We start from the raw sequence: 21,154 nt of genomic DNA on the forward strand, positions 1-21,154 counted from the left end.
CAGACTTAGAGATTCTAACATAAAAATCAAATCTCTTATTCTGAAAACTCCTACTGTAAGAAATAACTTTTAACTAGTGTCGCCGGGGGAAACATTACTGCCTTCCCTGCTGTTCATGCTTTGTTCAACCAGGTTTTGCTAGTAGGGTAGTAGTTAGTCCTCTCTAATAATGAAATCATAGATATAAACAGAAGGATAGTAATAGGAAAAAATTGTTATCCAATCAGCTAACTCCTGTTGACAGCATCATATTAAGGTTTATGCAACAAATCTCATCCTTAGACATTAATTTGTAGTAATGTTTATGGTTTGTTTCATATGAGTTAATTATAATCTCTCGCAAGTGGTGTGGATCACTTTTATTTGTTTGCATTTCTTTTTTCAGCAATTTGCGAGTGTGTGTGTGTGTGTTTGCAAGATTGATGTATTTGAAGCGGGTTTTGTGTTTATAGCACGTTTCCACTTTACTGCTATTTTCTGTGATTGCCACTTTTCACCTTTGCAGCATATTTCTTTGCATGTTTTTTTATGTTTAAATTCTCTAGACATTATATAGATTTGGAAGAAACTCGCTAGCTCTCCATGTATTTGCACATTTACACCCATCTGCAACCTTAGATTGATGTTGTTTTCAAGAAGACAGCAAATGGTTAGATATTAATTACAGTATTTGCAAACGATTGTACATTTAGTATGCTTGACATTTAAAAAATAAATACATTAAAACAGATAGGATGGTCTAATTTAATTTTCCCTGTCTGTTTTTACCAAGAGAGATAGATACAAAAGAAAAAAAGATCCTTTGCCTTCCTTCTGTGCACCATAGCTCAGAATCCTCTCCGATGCTCTCTTCAGCTCAACCCACAGCTTTTATATAAGATTTAGATCTGACCAGTGGATGGAAACAGAAGAAGGTTGACCTAATGACTGATTACTTGTTAACTTGGTCGTATCTTCTGCAAAAAGGTTGATTAAGGATCCGTTTTCAGTTTTGTGACGCAATCTACCATGTTCTCTAAAATTGTTACCAGGGAAACAAACCCACAGCCTCACAGATGATACACCTTACTTGATAATTGCAAGAGATTAGGTGTTTTTTCCACTGTTTAATACTCAGTATAATCCAATTGAAGCTACTTTATATCAGTTTTAATGTTTATATTTTTGATGGTAGAATAAAGGGAGTTTTTTTTTTTTGCATGCTTCTCAAACAACTGCTTGGTTTAACTACTGGTTGTTAGGAGACTTTAGTTCTCATCTGGGTAGAGATGGCGGTGTTTCTGTCAATGTAAATAAGCTAAACATGGCTTGTTTACTGTTTGAATGACTGCTCTGACTGTAGCTTTGGGCAGGTTTAGACAAAGATCAACATAGACCTTCTTTATTCATATGAAATGATCTCTTGTCTTTTCCATTTTGATAAATGGGATATGGGATTTTTCTTTGCAACCTATTTATTGAATATTATATTCAATAATAAGAAGTTGCCAGACACTTGGTCAACTTTAAAGTAGAAGTCCGGTCAGCAAGGAATATTCAATGGATCATTATTTATACCTAAAACTAATACATTCGCAGTGATTTTAGGATTTTAGCGTTAATCAGGAAAAAAAAAGGAAAACAATAGTTTTTGTCGCAATCACTAAGCCAGGGAGCGGCCATTTTTTTTCAAATATAGTAACCCCTCCCTCCTGCCATCTTCCGGCAGTGACGTCACGGTGCGGTAAGCCTAGCACCATTCTCCCCGCTTTACAAGCAAAATCAATGGGAACTACTAGACACATCTGCAATCAACAACAATTATTGAAGATTTCCAGAGGACTTCACCATTGAAATTCACCAGAGCTATAGTGAAACTGACAATGCCCACGTGCATGGCAGCTGGATGCTGGAATACATCGGGTAAAAGTGGAAAAAAATCCTCCACGGACGGGTTCGTCGTTGGATTGCCAACTTGAAGAGGGAGGATTTGCGATTGAGCTTCTGGCCAGAGAAAAAACACGTAATATGTCGCCAACATTTGGAAGAAGAATGTTTTCAAAATGACTTTGATAATAGCGCGTTGTGACAAACAGCGGATACCGCACCGTGACGTCACAAACCAGTAGGTGGCAGTAGTGTTCTTTGACAAACATGGATGCCTCCAGTAGAGCACATTTAAATGAAAATTACTCTTAATTAAAAACACTTATTTATTGAACATTATGTCATAATTTTATATTTGAAGTACTTTCAAACTTAGAATTCTCAATATGACCGGACTTTAAAAACTGAAAAATAAAACAAGTCGTATATATTTTCTTGGCCCTGTCATGGTGTGTTCACAGCAAATCCGAATGACTCAAACAGAGCATTTTTTTTACATGCTATCCCTATGTGAAGCGATGCAAAGGATGCATTTCTAGTGATGTCAATGCTGCAATTAAGGTGAGTAGAGCAAAGAAAACCCATGGAGGACATGAGGCAAAATTTTACTATCATTCAAACATCTGAGACTTTGTCAATTCAAAATGCATCAACCAATCAGAGACTGGTTGTTACATTGGGTAGAGGAGATTTTTTTTTTTTTTTTTTATAAAACTGGATAGTATGTCAAATATGTGTGCATACGTATAATATGTCAAAATAAGATGAGGCAATTAATGCTCGTAAGAGGATTGTGGGTGGCTTTTAAAAAAGCACTTTTTATTTAGAAGGACTGTAGAACATAATACTAATTAGTGATTTAACTTTATTGATCTCACATTGTGGCTGCTCAGTGACACAGTGGGTAGCACTGCTGCCTTGCAGCAAGAAGGTTGCAGGGGCGATTCCCAGCCCAGGGTCTTTCTGCATGGAGTTTGCATATTTTCCCTAAATATTTGTGGTTTCTCTCCAGCTACTATGGCTTTCTTCCCACTGTCCAAAAACATGACCGTTAGGTTAATTGTCTTCTCTATATTCTCCTTAGGTGTGAGTGTGTGTGAATGGTTGTTTGTCTCTGTGTTGCTTTGCGATGGACTAGAGACCAGTCCAGGGTGGACCCCCCCTCTCGCCTGTAGACAGCTGGAGATAGACACCAGCGACCCCTCGTGACCACAGTTGGGATAAAGCGTGTCAGAAGATGGATGGATGGATCTCACATTGGAGAAATTCACTCTCTGCCTTTAACCCATCCCCTTTGGGAGCAGTGGGTTGTCATTGCGTGGCACCCAGGGTCTAATGTCCATCCAGGGATTTTTCATGCTGGAAGCTACCAGAATCCGGGAAAAGTCCCTGGACTCTCCTAACTGGAAGCTTCTCTGAAGGATCAGGTGGAGCCAGCGAGATCGACACTGTGCTCCGGCTTCCTACACTAAATAGAGCATGTGACTCAAGCCATAAAATCCAGGTCCGCCATTTTGAGTTGAACAGACAACACAAAGCATAAAGAAGCTCCTCCTATTTGATAACGCATTGAAGTGGGCTCGGCATTGACAATATGATCTGCTGGCAAAACGTAGAGAGAGCAACAACACATAAATGATCCAGGAAATCTGCTGGAATGGCACTAAGTGTAAACACACCATTAGTAATAAGTGAATCATAAGTAGAATAAATAATTTGTAGATTTCTCCAATCAAACCCAAATTACCTCTGATTTTATCTTTTTGAGGTAATGTTACATTAAAATGCCTTTTATCAAGAGATAAACCATTCTTTAAGACACTCTGGCAAAATATAACCTCAATAGACCTGAACAACGGTAGCAGATATTTGCACCAGTTATTAAGGAAAGGCTGTGATTTTTTGTTCTCCTGCAAGGACCACATATTCACTGATGGAGAAGCCTAAAATGCAAGTAGATCCAATCCATGCTGATTAGGTTTTAAGGGAAAAGGGCCACATGTGCAAAGAAAGTACCCTCCAGCCTGCCTAAGTGAGCCTTGTGTGATTTAAATTCTTCAGAAGAGGCTGCAGATGCGTCCAGGAAGTCACAGGTTAGACCTTCCACCATTTTAACAATTCTATTTGGATGCTTACGAATGTAACCACTTCTATCAGCAGACAAAGCACAGGCAGATCTCCAAATCAGAGCATCAACAGCAAACAGAATCAAACCTTCTGGACATGTTCATGTAAGAGTTGTTTCTAAAGCATTTCTACTGCCTCCAGTTGTCCACTGATATTCTGTAAGCTGGAGAGTCGTAGCACATTCTCACTGTGTTTTCTGCTCTTGTTTTGTTCCAAAGAGGCACTTCTTGTTTTGTTTGTTTAAGATGCTCATGACTTAAAGCGATGACATGATTCACCCGACTGGTGCAACATCTGAGGACTTTTATCCCCACCCATCCACTGGGTTACTGTCCCAGGAACCCTCTTTTAAACTGGAGCGGAGTCTCTCTGCAGAGCATCCTGGAAGGTTCCCCTCTTCAAAGAGCCACTTCCTGTTTATTGGGGTTGCCGTTTGCTGCTGGAGCCACAACCACGGCGGTGGGCGCGGTCTTCTTGATGGATGTGAGGCGGATGTGAGAGGTGCTGTGCATGTAGCTGGGTTGGCGTTCAGGACGGGCACCTCGTCCGCATCGCAGCTGACTGGAGAAGAAAAAGAAGCAATAATAAATCGAACGTGCAAAGCAAACGTAATTATGCAGTTTAAGAACTGAGTGATTTAAGCAAATTTTTTGTATGACCTTTTAAGAGTGAATGGATGTCTTTATTTCTCAAATTCCTGCTGAATTAAAAAAAACCCATGAGCTTTATTGAAATAAAACAAAAGCAGTAAAATGACAAACTAAATACATTCTCTACTGCTAAATCGCAGTTTGGCAAGATGGCCAATTAAATGCCCTGCATTTAGAGGTAAGGAAGGTTATTTCTACAGTAAGACCCAAGTATAAGGCTGTTGCTTTAGTGACAGACTGCTGCATCCTAAATGCACAAAGCAGCGTTAGCCCAGATCCTTCCTACCAGCAGCTGTAAGACGTCATAACCATCGCTGCTCCCAACAAGCTCCATAGGTGTTTCCATACTGCTTCTATTTTCATTTTTTTGCACAATTATGACACTTATTCTAAAATATCCCTTTTTAAATCAACCTTCAACAGTTGGATATTCTATAAATGTTTACTAACTATACAGTATTAATGTTAACAATTTGATTTCTTATTATACAATATTTTTGTGTTTATTCTGTTTTCATAAACTTTTTTTTATTTGACTTTTGTAATCCTGCTTACTATAAATGCCTGTTGTTGCTGTTGCTTTGTTCTATACTATGAATAAAGGAGCACCAGAGTGACTTAAAATCCTATTTTTTAACTGCAGATTAAAACATAAAAACAGAACAGGAAGATGGAATACAAATCAGATATGCAATAACACAACCATTTAAATAGATATAAATCAAAATACACAAAAGCAACAGGACAAAGCAACAGGGTTAGAATAAGGCACAGAAACTGATGTGCGACAATTAATAAACCAGATTTTTAAATATCTATAGAACAGTTTGTTGCTTTTCTACTGCACAGTGGTTTTTCTAGAAGAAAGTTACCAGGGACAGGATGGGGCCGGTGTTTTTATTTTTATTTTTTTAAGGGGGAGGGGGGCATAGAACTAAAAGATAACACAAAAACACTCAAAAAAACAAAACCTAGGACAAGAGTTTATACTATTATAAATGAGCCATAAAGCCCAAGTTTCTCACTTTGGATCAAATGTATAAAAAGTCAGTACAAGTGAAGCTAAAACGGCTTACAATTTCTAAATAATAGTTAAAGTAAATTGGCCAGCCAAAATAGTAAATTGGCCCGATATAAATCAGTAAAAGTCTCTTCTTTCATCATACTAGATTGATTTAGTTACTGTCACGATTTGGCTATGGTTAGTTGACCCAAAAGCAGAGGCAGGGAGGCAGAGGTGAATCTCTTGTGGATTTAATAATGAATTAACAGAAAACAGTGGCAGGTTATCCAAAAATCCAAAAACAAAAAAAAGTCCAAACAAACATGAAACCAGGAGTCCAAAAATCCAAAAATAAAAACATGAAAACTAGTCAAAACGTACCAGAAACCATGGAGATATCAGGGGAATAACAATCATAAGGAGGAAGGCACAGAGAGAAGGAGTTGGAGCATATTTGACGAGGACCCAGCAAAAAGGAACTGAAGAGGGCTTTTTAAAGGAGACTGAGACAAAGAGAGGGCTAATGAGGAAACTGGGAGCAGGTGTACACAGAACAAGAGAGCGAAAGAGCTAGGGAAGAAGGAGAACACAAGAGGGCAGCAGAGGGCAACAAATGGAAAGCTGGAAGACTGGAAATAACAACAAAATAATAATTAAACTACTAGAACTATAAAACAAGGAGAAAGGAAAACTAAACACTAACACTAGAAAACAAGGAGTAAAGCAAGTCTGGATACTCTAAAGAAAAACATAACAGAAACCTGACAGTTACACTGCAAAAACAGATCTAAAAAGGTATTATTAATATTTTTTCTAATATCTGCTAATTGCATCAATTTTGTTGTGTGTGTTTTCAGTACAGGGGCCATAAAATGGGCCAGGACTGGTTCTACAGGGGTACAGGCCCCTGTCTGTGCCTGACTAGAGCCACCTCTGCTACTGCATATTTTCACTTTTTAGGTTTTTTTCTTAGCTATACATCTGAGGTCAAACAAAGCATCTGTCCTCTGGCCACAGTGCTATTCCGTATCATCAAAGTCCCAAAGCAAAAAAATAATAGCCTTCAGGATGTCTAGTGTGAGTGGAAGCCCTCGAATGAAGCTTTAGAAAATGCCAGTGACAGTCATGACAATTGCTTCTGGTCCTCAAATATTCCACCTTGAGGAAACTTTTGATTAATCTAAGATTGTAATTTAACATTGCATGTGCACATGGTACCAAAACCCCTAAAACACAGAACAGTTGCCTGTCTGAGAAGAAGCTGAGGCTGTTTTCATCCACTGCTGTCAACAGGTTGCACAGATTTACATTAAGTGGCAAGAAAACCATCAGGTGTCCATCTAAATCGTAACTGACTACATCAGATTTGTCCTTTCTAAATCTAAAAAGTGAATCTTTCTGACTATGGAAGAATACTTTGATCCTGGGGAAAAGAAGTCTGAATTGCCATCATCATCAGCCACTTTATCAGCCTATAGGACATTTAGGTATTCATGTGAGGGTGAAATTGACTTGCTGAAATTCTAATGGAGCATTTGAAGGGAGGAGAAAAGTGATTTAAATGACTTTGAACAAGTCATGGGCGTTAATGTCAAACGGGCTGGTCTGGATTTTTTACTTTTCATACAGAACCAGCTCTTTATAAAAAAGAGTCTAAAGCAGAATAGTTCAATTACACTGCTGATATTTAGTCAAAAGATGTTAGGGTGGCTGGATTTAATTGATTAAAATGCAACAAAAGCTTAAGGAACACCTTATTGCAACCAAAGCATGAAGGAAACCATCACTGAATGGAAAGCACGTCCAACCTTGAAGTCTGTGGGCTAAGAAAGCAGAAAATCACACTGAAGGGGCCCCTGCTGTCTTCTAAGAACTGGAAAAACATTTTACAGACCTACCAACACCTGGCAATGAAAGAGTATCAAAAGCTTAACATAGAAACATCAGGTTTTATTTTAAAAACGTAAACAACTGGTTCCATCTGGCCAGAGGAGACAGTCTAATGGTGTAGGACAGAGGTCATGGATTAATGGACCAGGTTCCGGATCCGGACCAACCTGTTTGCTAATTTGGACCCAACCTGATTTAAAACATTTATAAATTACGGAATGTTGCACGTGATCCAAATTATCCAATGAGCTGTCAGTCTGGGTTTCTGCTGTTGCCACTTTTAGACGATGGGAAAGAAGGAGAATACGCTGAGAAAAAGAGAGCAGAGAAAGTGTGAACCGCTGGAAGAACTGTGGTGAACTGGTGAAAGAAAAGTGAAATGGCGTGCTCAAAGATGACCCTGCACATTTAGAGGATGTTTGGCTCAACCTGCTGCTGTGAAGCAGGATTCTCCACCATGAACAGGATCAAAAATAAATATGGATCCAGGCTCAAAATGAGCACCTTGATATGTGCTTGAGAATGGCTTAGTCTCCATTTAAACCCAGGTTTAAAGCCTTGCAGGGCAGCATACTTAAGACAGAAAAAAGAAAGAAAAAAACAGTTTTCTTAAAAAAATTAAAGGGAGGAAATTGTCTATATACCAAACTGAAAGGTTGTTGTTCTCTCCTTTAAAAAGAATTTAGATTTAAAAATGGAAAATGTTCTATTATTTATATTTTTATTTAGAAATTCAATATATAACATAGATGCATAAACGCCTAATTTTATTTCAGTGTTAAATTCTGTTTAAAGTAACGGATTATATTGTTGTTAAATGATGGACTTTATTCACTATAAAGTGAGCGCAAAAAAAGCTTAAAAAAAAAACAAACTAATAATACGCCAGCAAGGACATATAAAACAGTTTCTTACATTAAAAGCTTACATTTCAAATTTTCCTTCAAGCGTTAAGCTGTCTTTTATTTAATGTTTGTGTTTTTTCTTCAACGCAAAAAAGTATCAAGTCAGAGTGTAAAATGTTATTCAGCAGTTTGTCGTAACTTGAGATCTTAAGAGAGTAAACCTTTACGATACTTTTTGTTTCAGTCCTTGCTAATGTTTCCTCCAACATTATTAGAAATTAATGTTAGTTTGTGAAAAAGTGAGCAAAATACCTTGAATAAATAAAAGGTCCAACTAGAGGCTCCCTGAAACCTCACCTATTGTAAAACAATTTAGAACTCTTCTATTTGAGTACATGTTTATTCTGAGTATTGCATAACGATTATCTTCCAACACTGCGACATTTACGGGTCCCGTGTCTCTGGAAGCATGTTGAAACTGAGTCATTAGCATTTCTGTGTACGGTAATGTTTGTGACAGTAAACACTGACCTGTTAAAGTGTCGGCGGAAGCTCTCGCTGAGCAGGTAGAGAGCGAAGGGATTGACACAAGAGGAGGAGAAGCTGAGGACTCTGGCCACCAAGGTGATGATGAGATGAGCCAGGGACAGGTCCATCTGGTGGTAGTGAAAGGAGCGGTACATGTAGAGCACGTGGTTGGGAAACCAACACAAGGCAAACAGGCCCACAAAAACAAGCACAATCTTGGCCAGGCGCTTCCTCGTCTCCATCTGAAAAAGCAAATATGCAGTTCAGGTTAGATGTTTGTAGAAGTTTAGGATGAAAACTAACACAAAATTTACTTTGGCTTTCAAATCATTTAATGGAACCAAATTTTTTCCTTTGTTGTCCTGTTTGGAGAGTCCTCATAATGCTTCCACTACCGTGTCTACCAACTAGTGGAGTGTTCTGGTATAGATCTATAGAAGATGCTTGGCTTGTCTCTTTGGGCTGCTCCTTGTTCTAGTCCAGCTTGAAGGCTCTGATTTGGTTGGTTGGTGAGTTCATGGTTGGAGAAAACTGATCCAACTGATCTAAGAAGGTAGTTTCAGACAGATGACTAAAATCTCAGCACAGTTTGGTGGAACGATGATCCCAAAGAGACATTAAAACATTTTTTCTTTAAGTTATTAGCCTCAAATTTCTGTTAATGTCCAGATGGATAATTGAAATAGATTGTGGTAGAGAGTTGCTTTGTGCTGGAACAAGACAAGTTATGAGCTGTTTAGCGAAGACAAGAGGAAACAGATTTGGGGTTTTGAAACCAAGAATTACCATATCTAACTGTTAAGCGTGGTAGAGGCGGTATGTCTGTTTTGGTGCAGGTACATCACATAAAATGTTTGGAATAACAAAATACTACACTGTTCATAAATATTTGAGCCTGTATGTAAATAATTTTAACTAAACTTTATATATATCACACTGGAGAAATGAACTCTGTTGGGATCCGGAGGTTTGCCCACCAGAGGGCGCCATGGATTCCTTCCTGAGGGCTTGTGCTCACCTGCAACACCTGTCTTTCATCTCCTCATCAGCCTTGGGCCTACTTAAGGAGGAGGAGGAGACTAACACTCCAGCGCCAGAGTGTTTGCCAGTTACGGTTGAACCTGCCTGTTAACCTAAAACTCTGGAGAGTTTCTCTGCCGGTGATCTGTCTACCTGCTCTCTGTTGAACTCTGGAGGGCTTCCTCTGTCAGCATCTGCCTGCCCGCCCTCAGAGGAAAGTTAGGAGAGAGACTCTGTCTGTGATCTGCCTGCAAGCACACAGAAGGTCCTGCACTCAGACTGCCTCTGCACAGCTCTCAGCTCTCCTCCTGCCTGCACTGTGTTCCCAACCTGGAACCTGCCTGCCGGCACTCAGACCGCCTCTGCCAAGTTCTCTGTTCTCCTCCTGACTGCACTCAGCTCTGCTAGCCCTCAGCCCTCGGCCTGTCAACTGCCTCTGGACCCACAAGGTTCCCCCCTCTCTGCAGCTCTGCTCCTCTCCAGATCAGCGGTGAACCAATTCCTGACCAGTCTTCCCGCCTTGGTCCTGACCTTATTAATATACATATTTGTAAATAAACCTTTGAACTTTTTCTCTGCCTCCGAGTTGTTCTGCATATGGGCTAGATTCCATAACCCATCATGACAAACTCTCTGCATTTAACCCATCCCTTTGGGGAGCAGTGGGCTGCCAATGTGCGGGACCCGGGGATCAGTGTGGGGTTAAGGGTCTTTGCTCAGAGAGCCAGAGTGGCAGTTTGTGTTAATGGGTCTCAAACTTGGAACCTGAGAATTCCAAGCTCTATGCCCTGACTGCTAGACGAACCCTCCCCCCACCCCCTTTTTGTTTTTTTTCAATAGAAAAATACACTATATTGCCAAAAGTATTTGCTCACCCATCCAAATTATTGGAATCAGGTGTTCCAATCACTTCCATGGCCACAGGTGTATAAATTCAAGCACCTAGGCATGCAGACTGTTTTTACAAACATTTGTGAAAGAATGGGTCGCTCTCAGGAGCTCAGTGAATTCCAGCGTGGAACTGTGATAGGATGCCACCTGTGCAACAAATCCAGTCGTGAAATTTCCTCGCTCCTAAATATTCCACAGTCAACTGTCAGCTGTATTATAAGAAAATGGAAGTGTTTGGGAACGACAGCAACTCAGCCACGAAGTGGTAGGCCACGTAAACTGACGGAGCGGGGTCAGCGGATGCTGACGCGCATAGTGCGAAGAGGTCGCCAACTTTCTGCAGAGTCAATCACTACAGACCTCCAAACTTCATGTGGCCTTCAGATTAGCTCAAGAACAGTGCGCAGAGAGCTTCATGGAATGGGTTTCCATGGTCGAGCAGCTGCATCCAAGCCATACATCACCAAGTGCAATGCAAAGCGTCGGATGCGGTGGTGTAAAGCACGCCGCCACTGGACTCTAGAGCAGTGGAGACGCGTTCTCTGGAGTGACGAATCGCGCTTCTCCATCTGGCAATCTGATGGACGGGTCTGGGTTTGGCGGTTGCCAGGAGAACGGTACTTGTCTGACTGCATTGTGCCAAGTGTAAAGTTTGGTGGAGGGGGGATTATGGTGTGGGGTTGTTTTTCAGGAGCTGGGCTTGGCCCCTTAGTTCCAGTGAAAGGAACTCTGAATGCTTCAGCATACCAAGACATTTTGGACAATTCCATGCTCCCAACTTTGTGGGAACAGTTTGGAGCTGGCCCCTTCCTCTTCCAACATGACTGTGCACCAGTGCACAAAGCAAGGTCCATAAAGACATGGATGACAGAGTCTGGTGTGGATGAACTTGACTGGCCTGCACAGAGTCCTGACCTCAACCTGATAGAACACCTTTGGGATGAATTAGAGCGGAGACTGAGAGCCAGGCCTTCTCGTCCAACATCAGTGTGCGACCTCACAAATGCGCTTCTGGAAGAATGGTCAAAAATTCCCATAAACACACTCCTAAACCTTGTGGACAGCCTTCCCAGAAGAGTTGAAGCTGTTCTAGCTGCAAAGGGTGGACCGACGTCATATTGAACCCTATGGATTAGGAACGGGATGTCACTTAAGCTCATATGTGAGTCAAGGCAGGTGAGCAAATACTTTTGGCAATATAGTGTATTTGAAAGTAGTTGATTTAGAGTTTGAGCAAATTAGGCCTCGTGCAGCTAATTCCTTCTAAAATATATTAGCCTTGTTGATAAAATCAATGTTATTTCAGGGATTAAAGAGAAAACAGAGAAACAATTAGCTGAAATGGAATAATATAAAACGATTTTTTCCGCTGAAGGAAGTGAAAAAACGTCCTTCCTGGATGTTCTCCAGGATCCTCCTGCAGAAAGCTTTCTCTGACGGCCCGATGATGAAACCGATGACCAGAAATAAGCTGAAACAGATTCAGTGGCTTTGGGCTGATGTTACAGCCCTTTGAGAGGACTCTACTGTCAGACTGAGTTTTCTGAAGCATGAAAAATATTAGCTTTAATCATCAAACATAGGTCACATTGAAGTGCTTTTCTGTGTATTTCTGGCTTCAAAAGAAACATGATCCAATGAGATCTTAGGGGAACCGGTTCCTTTCCTGCAAAACTTGATTCTAAAGAAAATATATGAAAACATTCATAGTGAATAGTCCCAAAGTACTGCGAAGACCTGGTCTGTTTTTATGACTGATCGTTTATTTCCATCATTATTTAATTTATATTTCCATTACAAATGTCTGCAAATCTATCTGAATATTCTGCTTAATCGAAAAAGCAACGTTTCACTGTTGAGGAATTTCCATTAAATAAACAAAAGAATAGCAAATTAATACTTTTTTTTCATGCATTAATTATTTTCTTTCTTTTTTTTCAATCATGCATTAATTCTGAAAATAACATGGCAGTGATGGAGGTAAACAGATGAGATTAAAATAAATATTTTTTATCCCAATTTTTTTTAATAGCTGTGTTTCTTTTTATTGCACAATTTGCACAATTTCATGCTTCTATCTTCTATTTTGCATCTATCAAACCCATGTTTGCAGAGTTTTTCCCTCCACAAAAAGTCCCAAGTCTGGAGGTTTCACAGTCAGACACAATAACCATCGAACTTTAGTGCAAATCATGCTGGCTTTTGTTAAAAACCTTTATGGAGAAGCTGCTTTGATTTTGCAGTAGGACTTAGTGTCAGCCACCACAGCCAAAAGAAGCAGTGCCTGCTTTAAATCTGAAGCAGACAGCATTATAAACATCTGATGAAACCAGTCCAGTCCTTAAGATTCTGTGTTCTGTACCTTTAAGATGAACCTTTAAATAAAAATCATATATGCCAATAAGAATGCTAAAAGCAAATATCAGTGACTTTTACAGAAAAGCAACAGTTGTTCCTCACCCTGTGTTTTGCATTTGTCCACTTTTTATGGATCGTCTAAGCAGCCGTCTCTGCAAAGCGCTCCAGGATTTGACAAATAACGAATAATAAATAATGAATAAAAGCTGTGGTAATGCTGATCCTATGTAACGCCATTTATCAGTATCCTACCAACAGGGAGCATTTCTAAGCCACCTACTTTGGTTTCAATGAAAAATGTTTGTTGGCTTATGTTTGGTGGTTGTAATGACAGCACAGGACATTTCTCCAAGTGTTATTGACTCTACTATGGTTTTGTTGGGAGCTGGAGAAATCCCATCTTTCTCCAGCAGAGTCCGCCGTGGATCCTCTGAGGGAGCTCCCTGCACAGCTGCAGCTCGTCAAGATCATCAGAGGATCCACTACTTAAGCTGTCTTCAGACCTTGCCTCAACGCCGCAGTGTTGTTCCAGTTGGTCAGCGCTAAAGCCTAGATCCTCTGAGAATCTCCATGACTTTGAATCCAGTCTGGATTCTAACTGTTATCTCTGTCTTCCAGCAAAACCTGTGCCTCCTCTGAGAAAGCTCTGGAAGAGCTAACCTGCCGAGCCGACCCTCTGAGCCAAACCCTGAAGATCCCTCTGAGAAACCTCAAGCAGCTCAGGACTGAGCTGGGACTTCCAAGCCAAGGTCTGTTCTAACAAGACGTGAGACGCTGAAGCAGCTACGGACTCTGCTGATGAACCCTTCTCCAGAACCAACAGTGACTCTCCCAAAGTTAACCTCAAGAACCCTCAAGGTACAATCAGTGAACTTCTGGAAGTAAAACCCTGCCAGCAAACCGCTAACTGTGCTGTCTCTCACGCAGACTCCGGTGAACCAGTATCCAGGCCCCGAACCAGAATCAGTGCATTCTGTGTGTTTGTGCTTTAATAAACTGTTGAACTCTTCATCCTTGTGTCCGTCAGTGGTGTTCTGCATAACTGGGTCGCCTTCAGTGAACCCATCATGACAGTTTTAAGACAATGGATTGCTTTACTAGTGAGGCTTTTTAGTTTTAAATTAAATCTGCATAACATTTAATCAATATCTTTATCAAAAGAACATTTGCAGCGTCATACATCTTTAGCTTATGTCTTAGAGCTAGACACATGCACTGATGCATCGGTGTTGCTGGACCCATCACTACCTCCACCCCATTGTGACACCAAGAGGCAAATAAAGAACCAAAGAGGTTTAATAAAGCTGCCCTAAAAACCGCTGAACACATCCAGAACTCATCCAAACTGAGGCTGAAATCTGCATTTTAATGTTGCTTCTGATCCAGCTTTAGGTTTTCACCTGGTCTAACATCATCATGGGGTTTTTTACACACAGTAAGAGGATTAGAGGAGTAAACTGGATTACAATTTTCAGAAGTGGATTTTTTTTCTCTGTAAATATGCAGTAAATTAAATCCTTTCAACTGTGTGAAAAAGGAGCTCCACAGCTAATCAGCAACACCTGTCATCGTTTTACCTCCTCAGTCTCTTCTTTAACAAGAAAATTGATAATTAAGTAAAAAATGTTGAGAAAAGCAGAGCTCCTGATGGATTAAATTTGCTTTCATTCCTTGTTCAGAATCTTAGTGACCTGCAGGTTCAGGCAGCAAACTCTGCTGAGAGGCTGGATTAGGAGAAACCCCTCAGGTTTGCTTCAGTTTTCATCTACCTTTTATATCAGAAGATTTAATGCTATATAAAAATATGATCTAAAATAAAGCACTCCCATCAATCAATGGTAAGTAATTATGTTTGCTACCCATTCTGGTTATTATAATACTTCATCTGTTTCTGACACAGCAGTTTAATCTGGCAAAAACGAGCAGATAAACACATTCCCTCGGCTTTCAGCGCTATCCTGGAATGTAACGAGCACTTACTGCAGCGATCAACTGGCAGAGGGGAATTGGCAGCACACATCTTCTGTGTGTTTATTATTTTATCTGCTTTAGATTGTTGCATTTTATCACATTTTATTTGCAGTAATTCATCATGTTTTTCTGCTTATGCATCCTTCCTGACAATATTTTGCTAAAGGTACACCTTTAGTTGACGTCGCTCCTGAATCACTTTGAATAAGATAATAAAGTTCATCTTATGTGCATAGTATTGTTTATATGATCATCATAGTGGTTTATGATTTAATTTATTCCAAAGCTTAGGAATTGGGTCTACCAAACAGCTTTATCCTGTACCACCATTCAAACTGATTATATTCTTCATCAACTCACCAGATAAGTGTGCTCTTATTATGAAATATCTGACTGTCTGACTTCCTGTCTGGCTTATTTGAGCTTTAATGGTTTAAACCTAAATGATGAAACTGAACCACATTTATCCTCTAACAGCATCGTGACACAAAAAAAAATAGGGGAGAAGCCTAATGGATGTAACCTGTAAATATTTCTCAGTTTAGGTCATGGAAACTGGTCCCTGTCTGTGCGCTGGGGAGCATACAGTAGAAGCTTTATTTATTCTTAAAGGGACATTTTGATTCAAAACGACTCAAATGAGATGATTAATCCGGTGGAAAAGGTGTGTAGGGGCCCACTGCACTGCATGTTCTAGATGTGTCCTTGCTTCAGGACACCTGGATCTAATGGCTGCTGTGGTTGGAAAATTTAGATTTCTCTCATTTCATATATTAATTTATCCTATGCATTTCCTGCTCAGCAGCCTCCAAGAGATGGAGAGGAATGTCATCGTCAAGTAATTTAACGGCAGACAAACATCTTAAATGGGCTGTATAGATGGCCCTGAGTGAATCACGATGAGTGAATCACGAAGTGAATTCGTGATTCACTGAGTGAATCACGAAGGGGAGGGTGTTCGGAAATGCTGGTACATGGAGATGGATGAACCATTTTCTGGTTTATCAAAAAGGGACATGAGGGAACCATGTGTCTCTGTGCCAGTTCAACATCTAACTAACCCTTTTTTGGTAAGCGCTGTTAGGAATCCAGTTTGTGTGGGTTGTGTTTTTTTGGTGTTCTTCTCTCCCCCCACCACCAGGTGGTACCCTGTCCCCGTTGGTCCTCCTGCACACCTGCGGCTAGTTGGCTCATCACTGAGGAGTATTTGAGCGACGGACTGTCACTACCTCAATGGCAGAATGTTTGCCAGTTTTGGGTACTCTAGCCAAGCTGAGTTTAGCTGAGTCTAATTGAGTCTTTGTCTTTAACTGTTTTGTCTTTTGCCTTTTGGCAGGAAGTCATCCTGCATACTGGATTTTTTGGCCTTCTCCCCCCTGGAAGGATTTGTCTGAGCTTCACACTGAGCAGGGGATTTATCTCCACACGCCCCGTTCAAGTACTCCTGGAAATCTAAGTGGCAGTCCGCTCCATTGCTCCTCAGGAACCAACCTAACCAAAACCTGTCCGCCGTCCAACGAGCCCCTCTGGAAAAAACCCACACTGGCTGGATTCTAGGAAGAAACCTTTCTCCGCATAACTTCCAGTTCACCAGCTCTCTGAGTTCACCTGAATCGTACCCATTTTGGACTTCTAATAAACCTGCTAAACTTTTACTCTAGTTTATCTGAGTGGTTTTCTGCATGTGGGTCAGATCCCATAAAAACACCATGACAAACGCTGATTGACAGGTTGGTTATTTAACAGTCACCCTGAGACATACACATTACAGCCACAACCACAGGGTGCTCAGAAATATAAAATTCCCTTAAAATGTGCTTAAGTACGTCTAATCAAAATTGAAATGAAGGAGCCAATTTCCAAACAGAATCAGCCCTATAACTGATTGTAAAAATGTAAATGTCACATTCGCCTTTAAAAATTGAAAGCCTTTCCATTTCAAAGCCGTGCTCGTAATTGTGATGCCCAAAGGCCACCAATGTAGTAGCAAATTGGCAGCTCCGCTTAGGATTCACTTACTATTCATACATCATACAGTAGTAATGGTAACCATTCTAACAATAGATGTATTTGGAGCAGACTCCTTGCTTTAAGGGTTGTTTCTTTTTGGTGGGGGGTTTGTGATGTCCTGATTTAACATTGTCACTTATAAACTTGTTTCCTAATAGAAATATACAGCAGCAGCCATTCAAAATGGCCCTTCCCAGTCAAGCAGGGAGACGAATGGCAGCCAACTTCCAACCACTGGAGCGACCCCTTCTGGCATATTTTTTCACTCTGACTCCACCCTTTCACTGAATTACAGGGAGAACACGCTGCTCTTTAGATCTTTATGTTATTAGGATAATTATCATTGAGCCTATCTTTAACAATGTCCACAAATCATGACAATATTTTAGTACAAATATTAATGTTAAAAAAAGGAATTGTAGCTCTACTACAAGCCCCTTCCAAAGGACCAAGCTCAGCCAAAAAAGCTAATTTCAGTCCGTGGTATCAGGTTTATCGTGGCTTCGTTTTTAATCCAGATTTCATGACCATAGGTAGGAGCAAAGACAGAGAGTTGCAAATTGAGAGTTTTGCCTTTTTTCTCTTTAAACGACATCAGACCGATCAGTCTCTGCATTATAGCAGCAGCCACATCGATCCGTCTATTAATCACCTGCTCCAGTCTCCCCCTCCCTCGTGAACAGGACCCCAACATACTTAAACTTCTCCACTTGATGTAGAAACTCTTTTCACAACATGAGGGGGTCAAGCCACCTATTTTCACCTTTTTTAAGAATAATGGCCTCGGACTTGGAGTAGCAGATTCTCATCCCAACCGTTTGACACTCGACTAGGAACCGCCCCAGTGCATGCTGTAGGTCTTGGCAGAAGGTAGCCATCAGAATCCCATCACCCATCTACCCATTATACGTCATTCCTTCTATCCATCCATCCATCATCTGCCCATCCATCCATCCATCCATCCATCATCTGCCCATCCATCATCATCTGCCCATCCATCCATCCATCCATCCATCCATCCATTCATCCATCCATCCATCCATCCATCCATCCATCCATCCATCCATCCATCCATCCATCCATCCATCCATCCATCCATCATCATCTGCCCATCCATCAATCATCTGCCATCCAGAGGCCATGAATCAGAGGCTGGCAACTCCTTTTCACTGCCTTCTGTTTTCAACGAGGCAGGCAGAAATAGAACTTCCCAGGCGAAGGTAGACGAATGTCACCGTGCACTTACCAAGTTCATTGTTTTGCAGAATTTATAAGACAATTGATAAGGGATCGAATCGTTTCACTGAATCGATAAGGGAATCGGAATCGTAAAAATCTCATCAATTCCCAACCCTTCAGTCCGTCCATCCATGCTTTTTATTTCCATAAATCTCCATAAGTCATTAAAAGCCAAAATCCTTTGGTTCATGTTTGTTACTCAGGGTTTTGTATAGACTGAAGTGTGTCTAAATGAGGTCCATCTGTAGCTTTCATAATCATATATTTGGCCTGTTGGGATGAAAATATCATGAGCGATAAGTTTCTATTTCTGGAATAGAGGTCATGGAGCTTCTCCGCTGGGATAAACCCCCCCAGCAGGGTATGACTTACAGTCTGACGGTTGGTGTGTTTGAAGGTGGGCAAACAGCACAGCAGTGTACTGCCGAAAACTAATAGTCTGGAAATCCTCAGGACCTTTTCTTGTTTTGACACTATTTTTGTCTCAAGGTTTTTATCCGGAGAAAACCACAAAAATAAAACATCCTCAGAAAAAACATTTTCCACAGATATCATTTTACAAAGTCATGCGATGCCAAGGTGAGGCTTTACTGCTATGGTGTAGGGACATACCATGACTTTAGAATGTTCTTTCTTTGGTTAAAATATAATAGTTCAAGTTTATTCCCATTAAACTGAAATCAAGGGTTTTAGAGTAGCTTTGTTTCATGTTTTAGATGCCAGTTCTCAACTGATTATGTAGTAATTGCATTAAATAAAACAGCAAATGTCTGATCTTCTCTGCTTTTTTTTTTACTCTTATCTCATTTTCCTCGTTTTATGTCAATAATTTCTCTGCCTTCTGTCTCTCCATCATTTTCTCTCATGTCAGCCCTTCATCTCATTCATCCTCTCCTCTGTCTATCATCATCCTCTACATTTCCATCATTCCTTTGTCAACATTTACCTCAGTCGCCTGCAGCACATCTCTCTCTTCTCTACTTTCTTTTGACTCAGTCAGAAACGCTCTGTCTTTGCAGCATCTGTGGAATCATAAAACAGCAGCTGCCTTCTGTTGGAAGCAAATGAAGATGAGCCAGTCTTCAGAATTAAAATGTTATAATGAAGTAAAGACACTTCCAACCATCCACCTACTTAAGCTGAATGATTTGCAACAAGAGTTATGTTGCAAAGAAAATTAAATTCCTTTCTGCCAGAATTTATCATATAAATGTTGAAGCAAACTGATATATTTCAGTTTCTCTAAAGTTAACATTACACAAACTACAGTTGTAATTATTCAGAATTTCCCCATTTTCCATAATTGGCCCTTGGCTGGTCCTTGATTAGTCCCAAACAATTCCTTTTTAAACATCTAAAATATTATTTCTCTCATGGTTTGTTAACATTAAGATCTAAAGAAAAGCATCATCTCCTGGTCAGACCCTGTATTTCAGTGAAAGGGTGGAGTCACACCAAAAAAATATGCATGCCCATGAGAAGGCCAGTGGCTGGAAGTTGGAGGGGATTTTGCTGCCATTCAGCTGCCATTCGTGTGGCTTTTGACTCGGAAGGGCCATTTTGAATGGCTGCTACTCTAAGAACTAGAACAAAAACTTTCATAAAGCTCATTTAAATCCTGTAGTTACAATATTTTGCATTACAATGCAATTTGTAAAGATTTTCATTTTACATTTTTCTTTCTTTGTTAAAGGTGTTATAGATTTCTAGCATCTAAAGGCCAATTTATAGGTTCTAGTGAGTCATTAAATAGGCTCCCCCTTGAGCTTTGGCGCGAAACTGCTGTGCATCCCTAGAAATTCCAGACCAACGTTTTTTTTTTTTCCTCCGGTCTATTTTTATCCATTTGCTCCTTGGCGTAATTCTCCCTCCCGTGCTGCGGTGCTGCGAAACCTATTTTGCCCTCCTACCGCGCTTCCTGGTTATACTCTTACAGCAGTGTGTTGCAGTGAGCTTGACACAGACATTTTTAAATTATGCTCAGTATTGAAGTGTGGTCTGAGCTACACACTGTGGGTCTAGATACGGCCGAGGCGGTGAGGAAGTGGGGGCGAGTTTAGTCCGACGACGGAGGGACATGAGGGCCAAAAAGAGCGGAGATCCAGGTGGAAAAAGGGTCCCAGCGTTCTCGCGCACCTCGCTCTTCTAGCAGGTCAAACTTCACGAGTTGTTTTCCGCAATTTCGGTCATAGAAACAAAACAAGCCGGCCTCCTGTCTGCTGCACTGTTTGCGTTCAGCTACAATTTGGGAGAGAGCAGCGGAGCGTCTCTCAAGGGGGCGGTGATGGACACTCTGGAGCCTTCTTCTTCTTCTTTTTTTTTTTTAATGGCGGTTGGCAAACAACTTATAGGTGCATTACCGCCACCTTCCAGAATGGAGTATGGACCAGACAAACTATTATATTCTCCCTAAAATACCCGTTCTTCTTAGAAAATTAAAAATACTCCCAAAAACTACATCCCCAGATGACCTTTGAAACAATTCCCTTATATCTAGTTTATTTTTATTCCTGTCTAACTCTCTACGCAACATCTCTATTTCCTGAGTATATTTATTACATTCTAAAAAAATATGTTGGACAGTTTCTCTGGAGCCGAGGTATTGCATTGAACTCATTACACTGATATTGTGCAGTATTTCTGCAGTATTTTTTGATGCAACTTTTCTACTTCTGTTATTTGCTGTTGTTTCTAAAGAAAATGCATAATGCTATTACAGCTTTCATTGATTTATTTCAAACTTGTAACTTTGTTTA

General features: G+C 40.5%; 1 protein-coding gene across 1 annotated transcript in view; it reads right to left on the reverse strand.

Moving 5' to 3' along the window:
- Window positions 1-3,771: 3,771 nt before the first annotated feature.
- The window catches only part of nmbr (neuromedin B receptor), an 83,235-nt gene continuing 65,852 nt past the window's right edge, over window positions 3,772-21,154 (reverse strand). Inside the window, exons 4-5 of the mRNA XM_038294272.1 lie at window positions 8,913-9,151; window positions 3,772-4,554 (exon numbers count right to left, since the gene is read on the reverse strand). Coding sequence (XP_038150200.1) covers window positions 4,392-4,554; window positions 8,913-9,151 — 402 coding nt within the window. The 3' untranslated portion in view covers window positions 3,772-4,391. The remainder of the gene's footprint in view (window positions 4,555-8,912; window positions 9,152-21,154) is intronic.

Source organism: Cyprinodon tularosa, unplaced genomic scaffold (assembly GCF_016077235.1).
Source record: "Cyprinodon tularosa strain WSP-4 unplaced genomic scaffold, ASM1607723v1 ctg338, whole genome shotgun sequence".
NCBI classification, from domain to species: domain Eukaryota; kingdom Metazoa; phylum Chordata; class Actinopteri; order Cyprinodontiformes; family Cyprinodontidae; genus Cyprinodon; species Cyprinodon tularosa.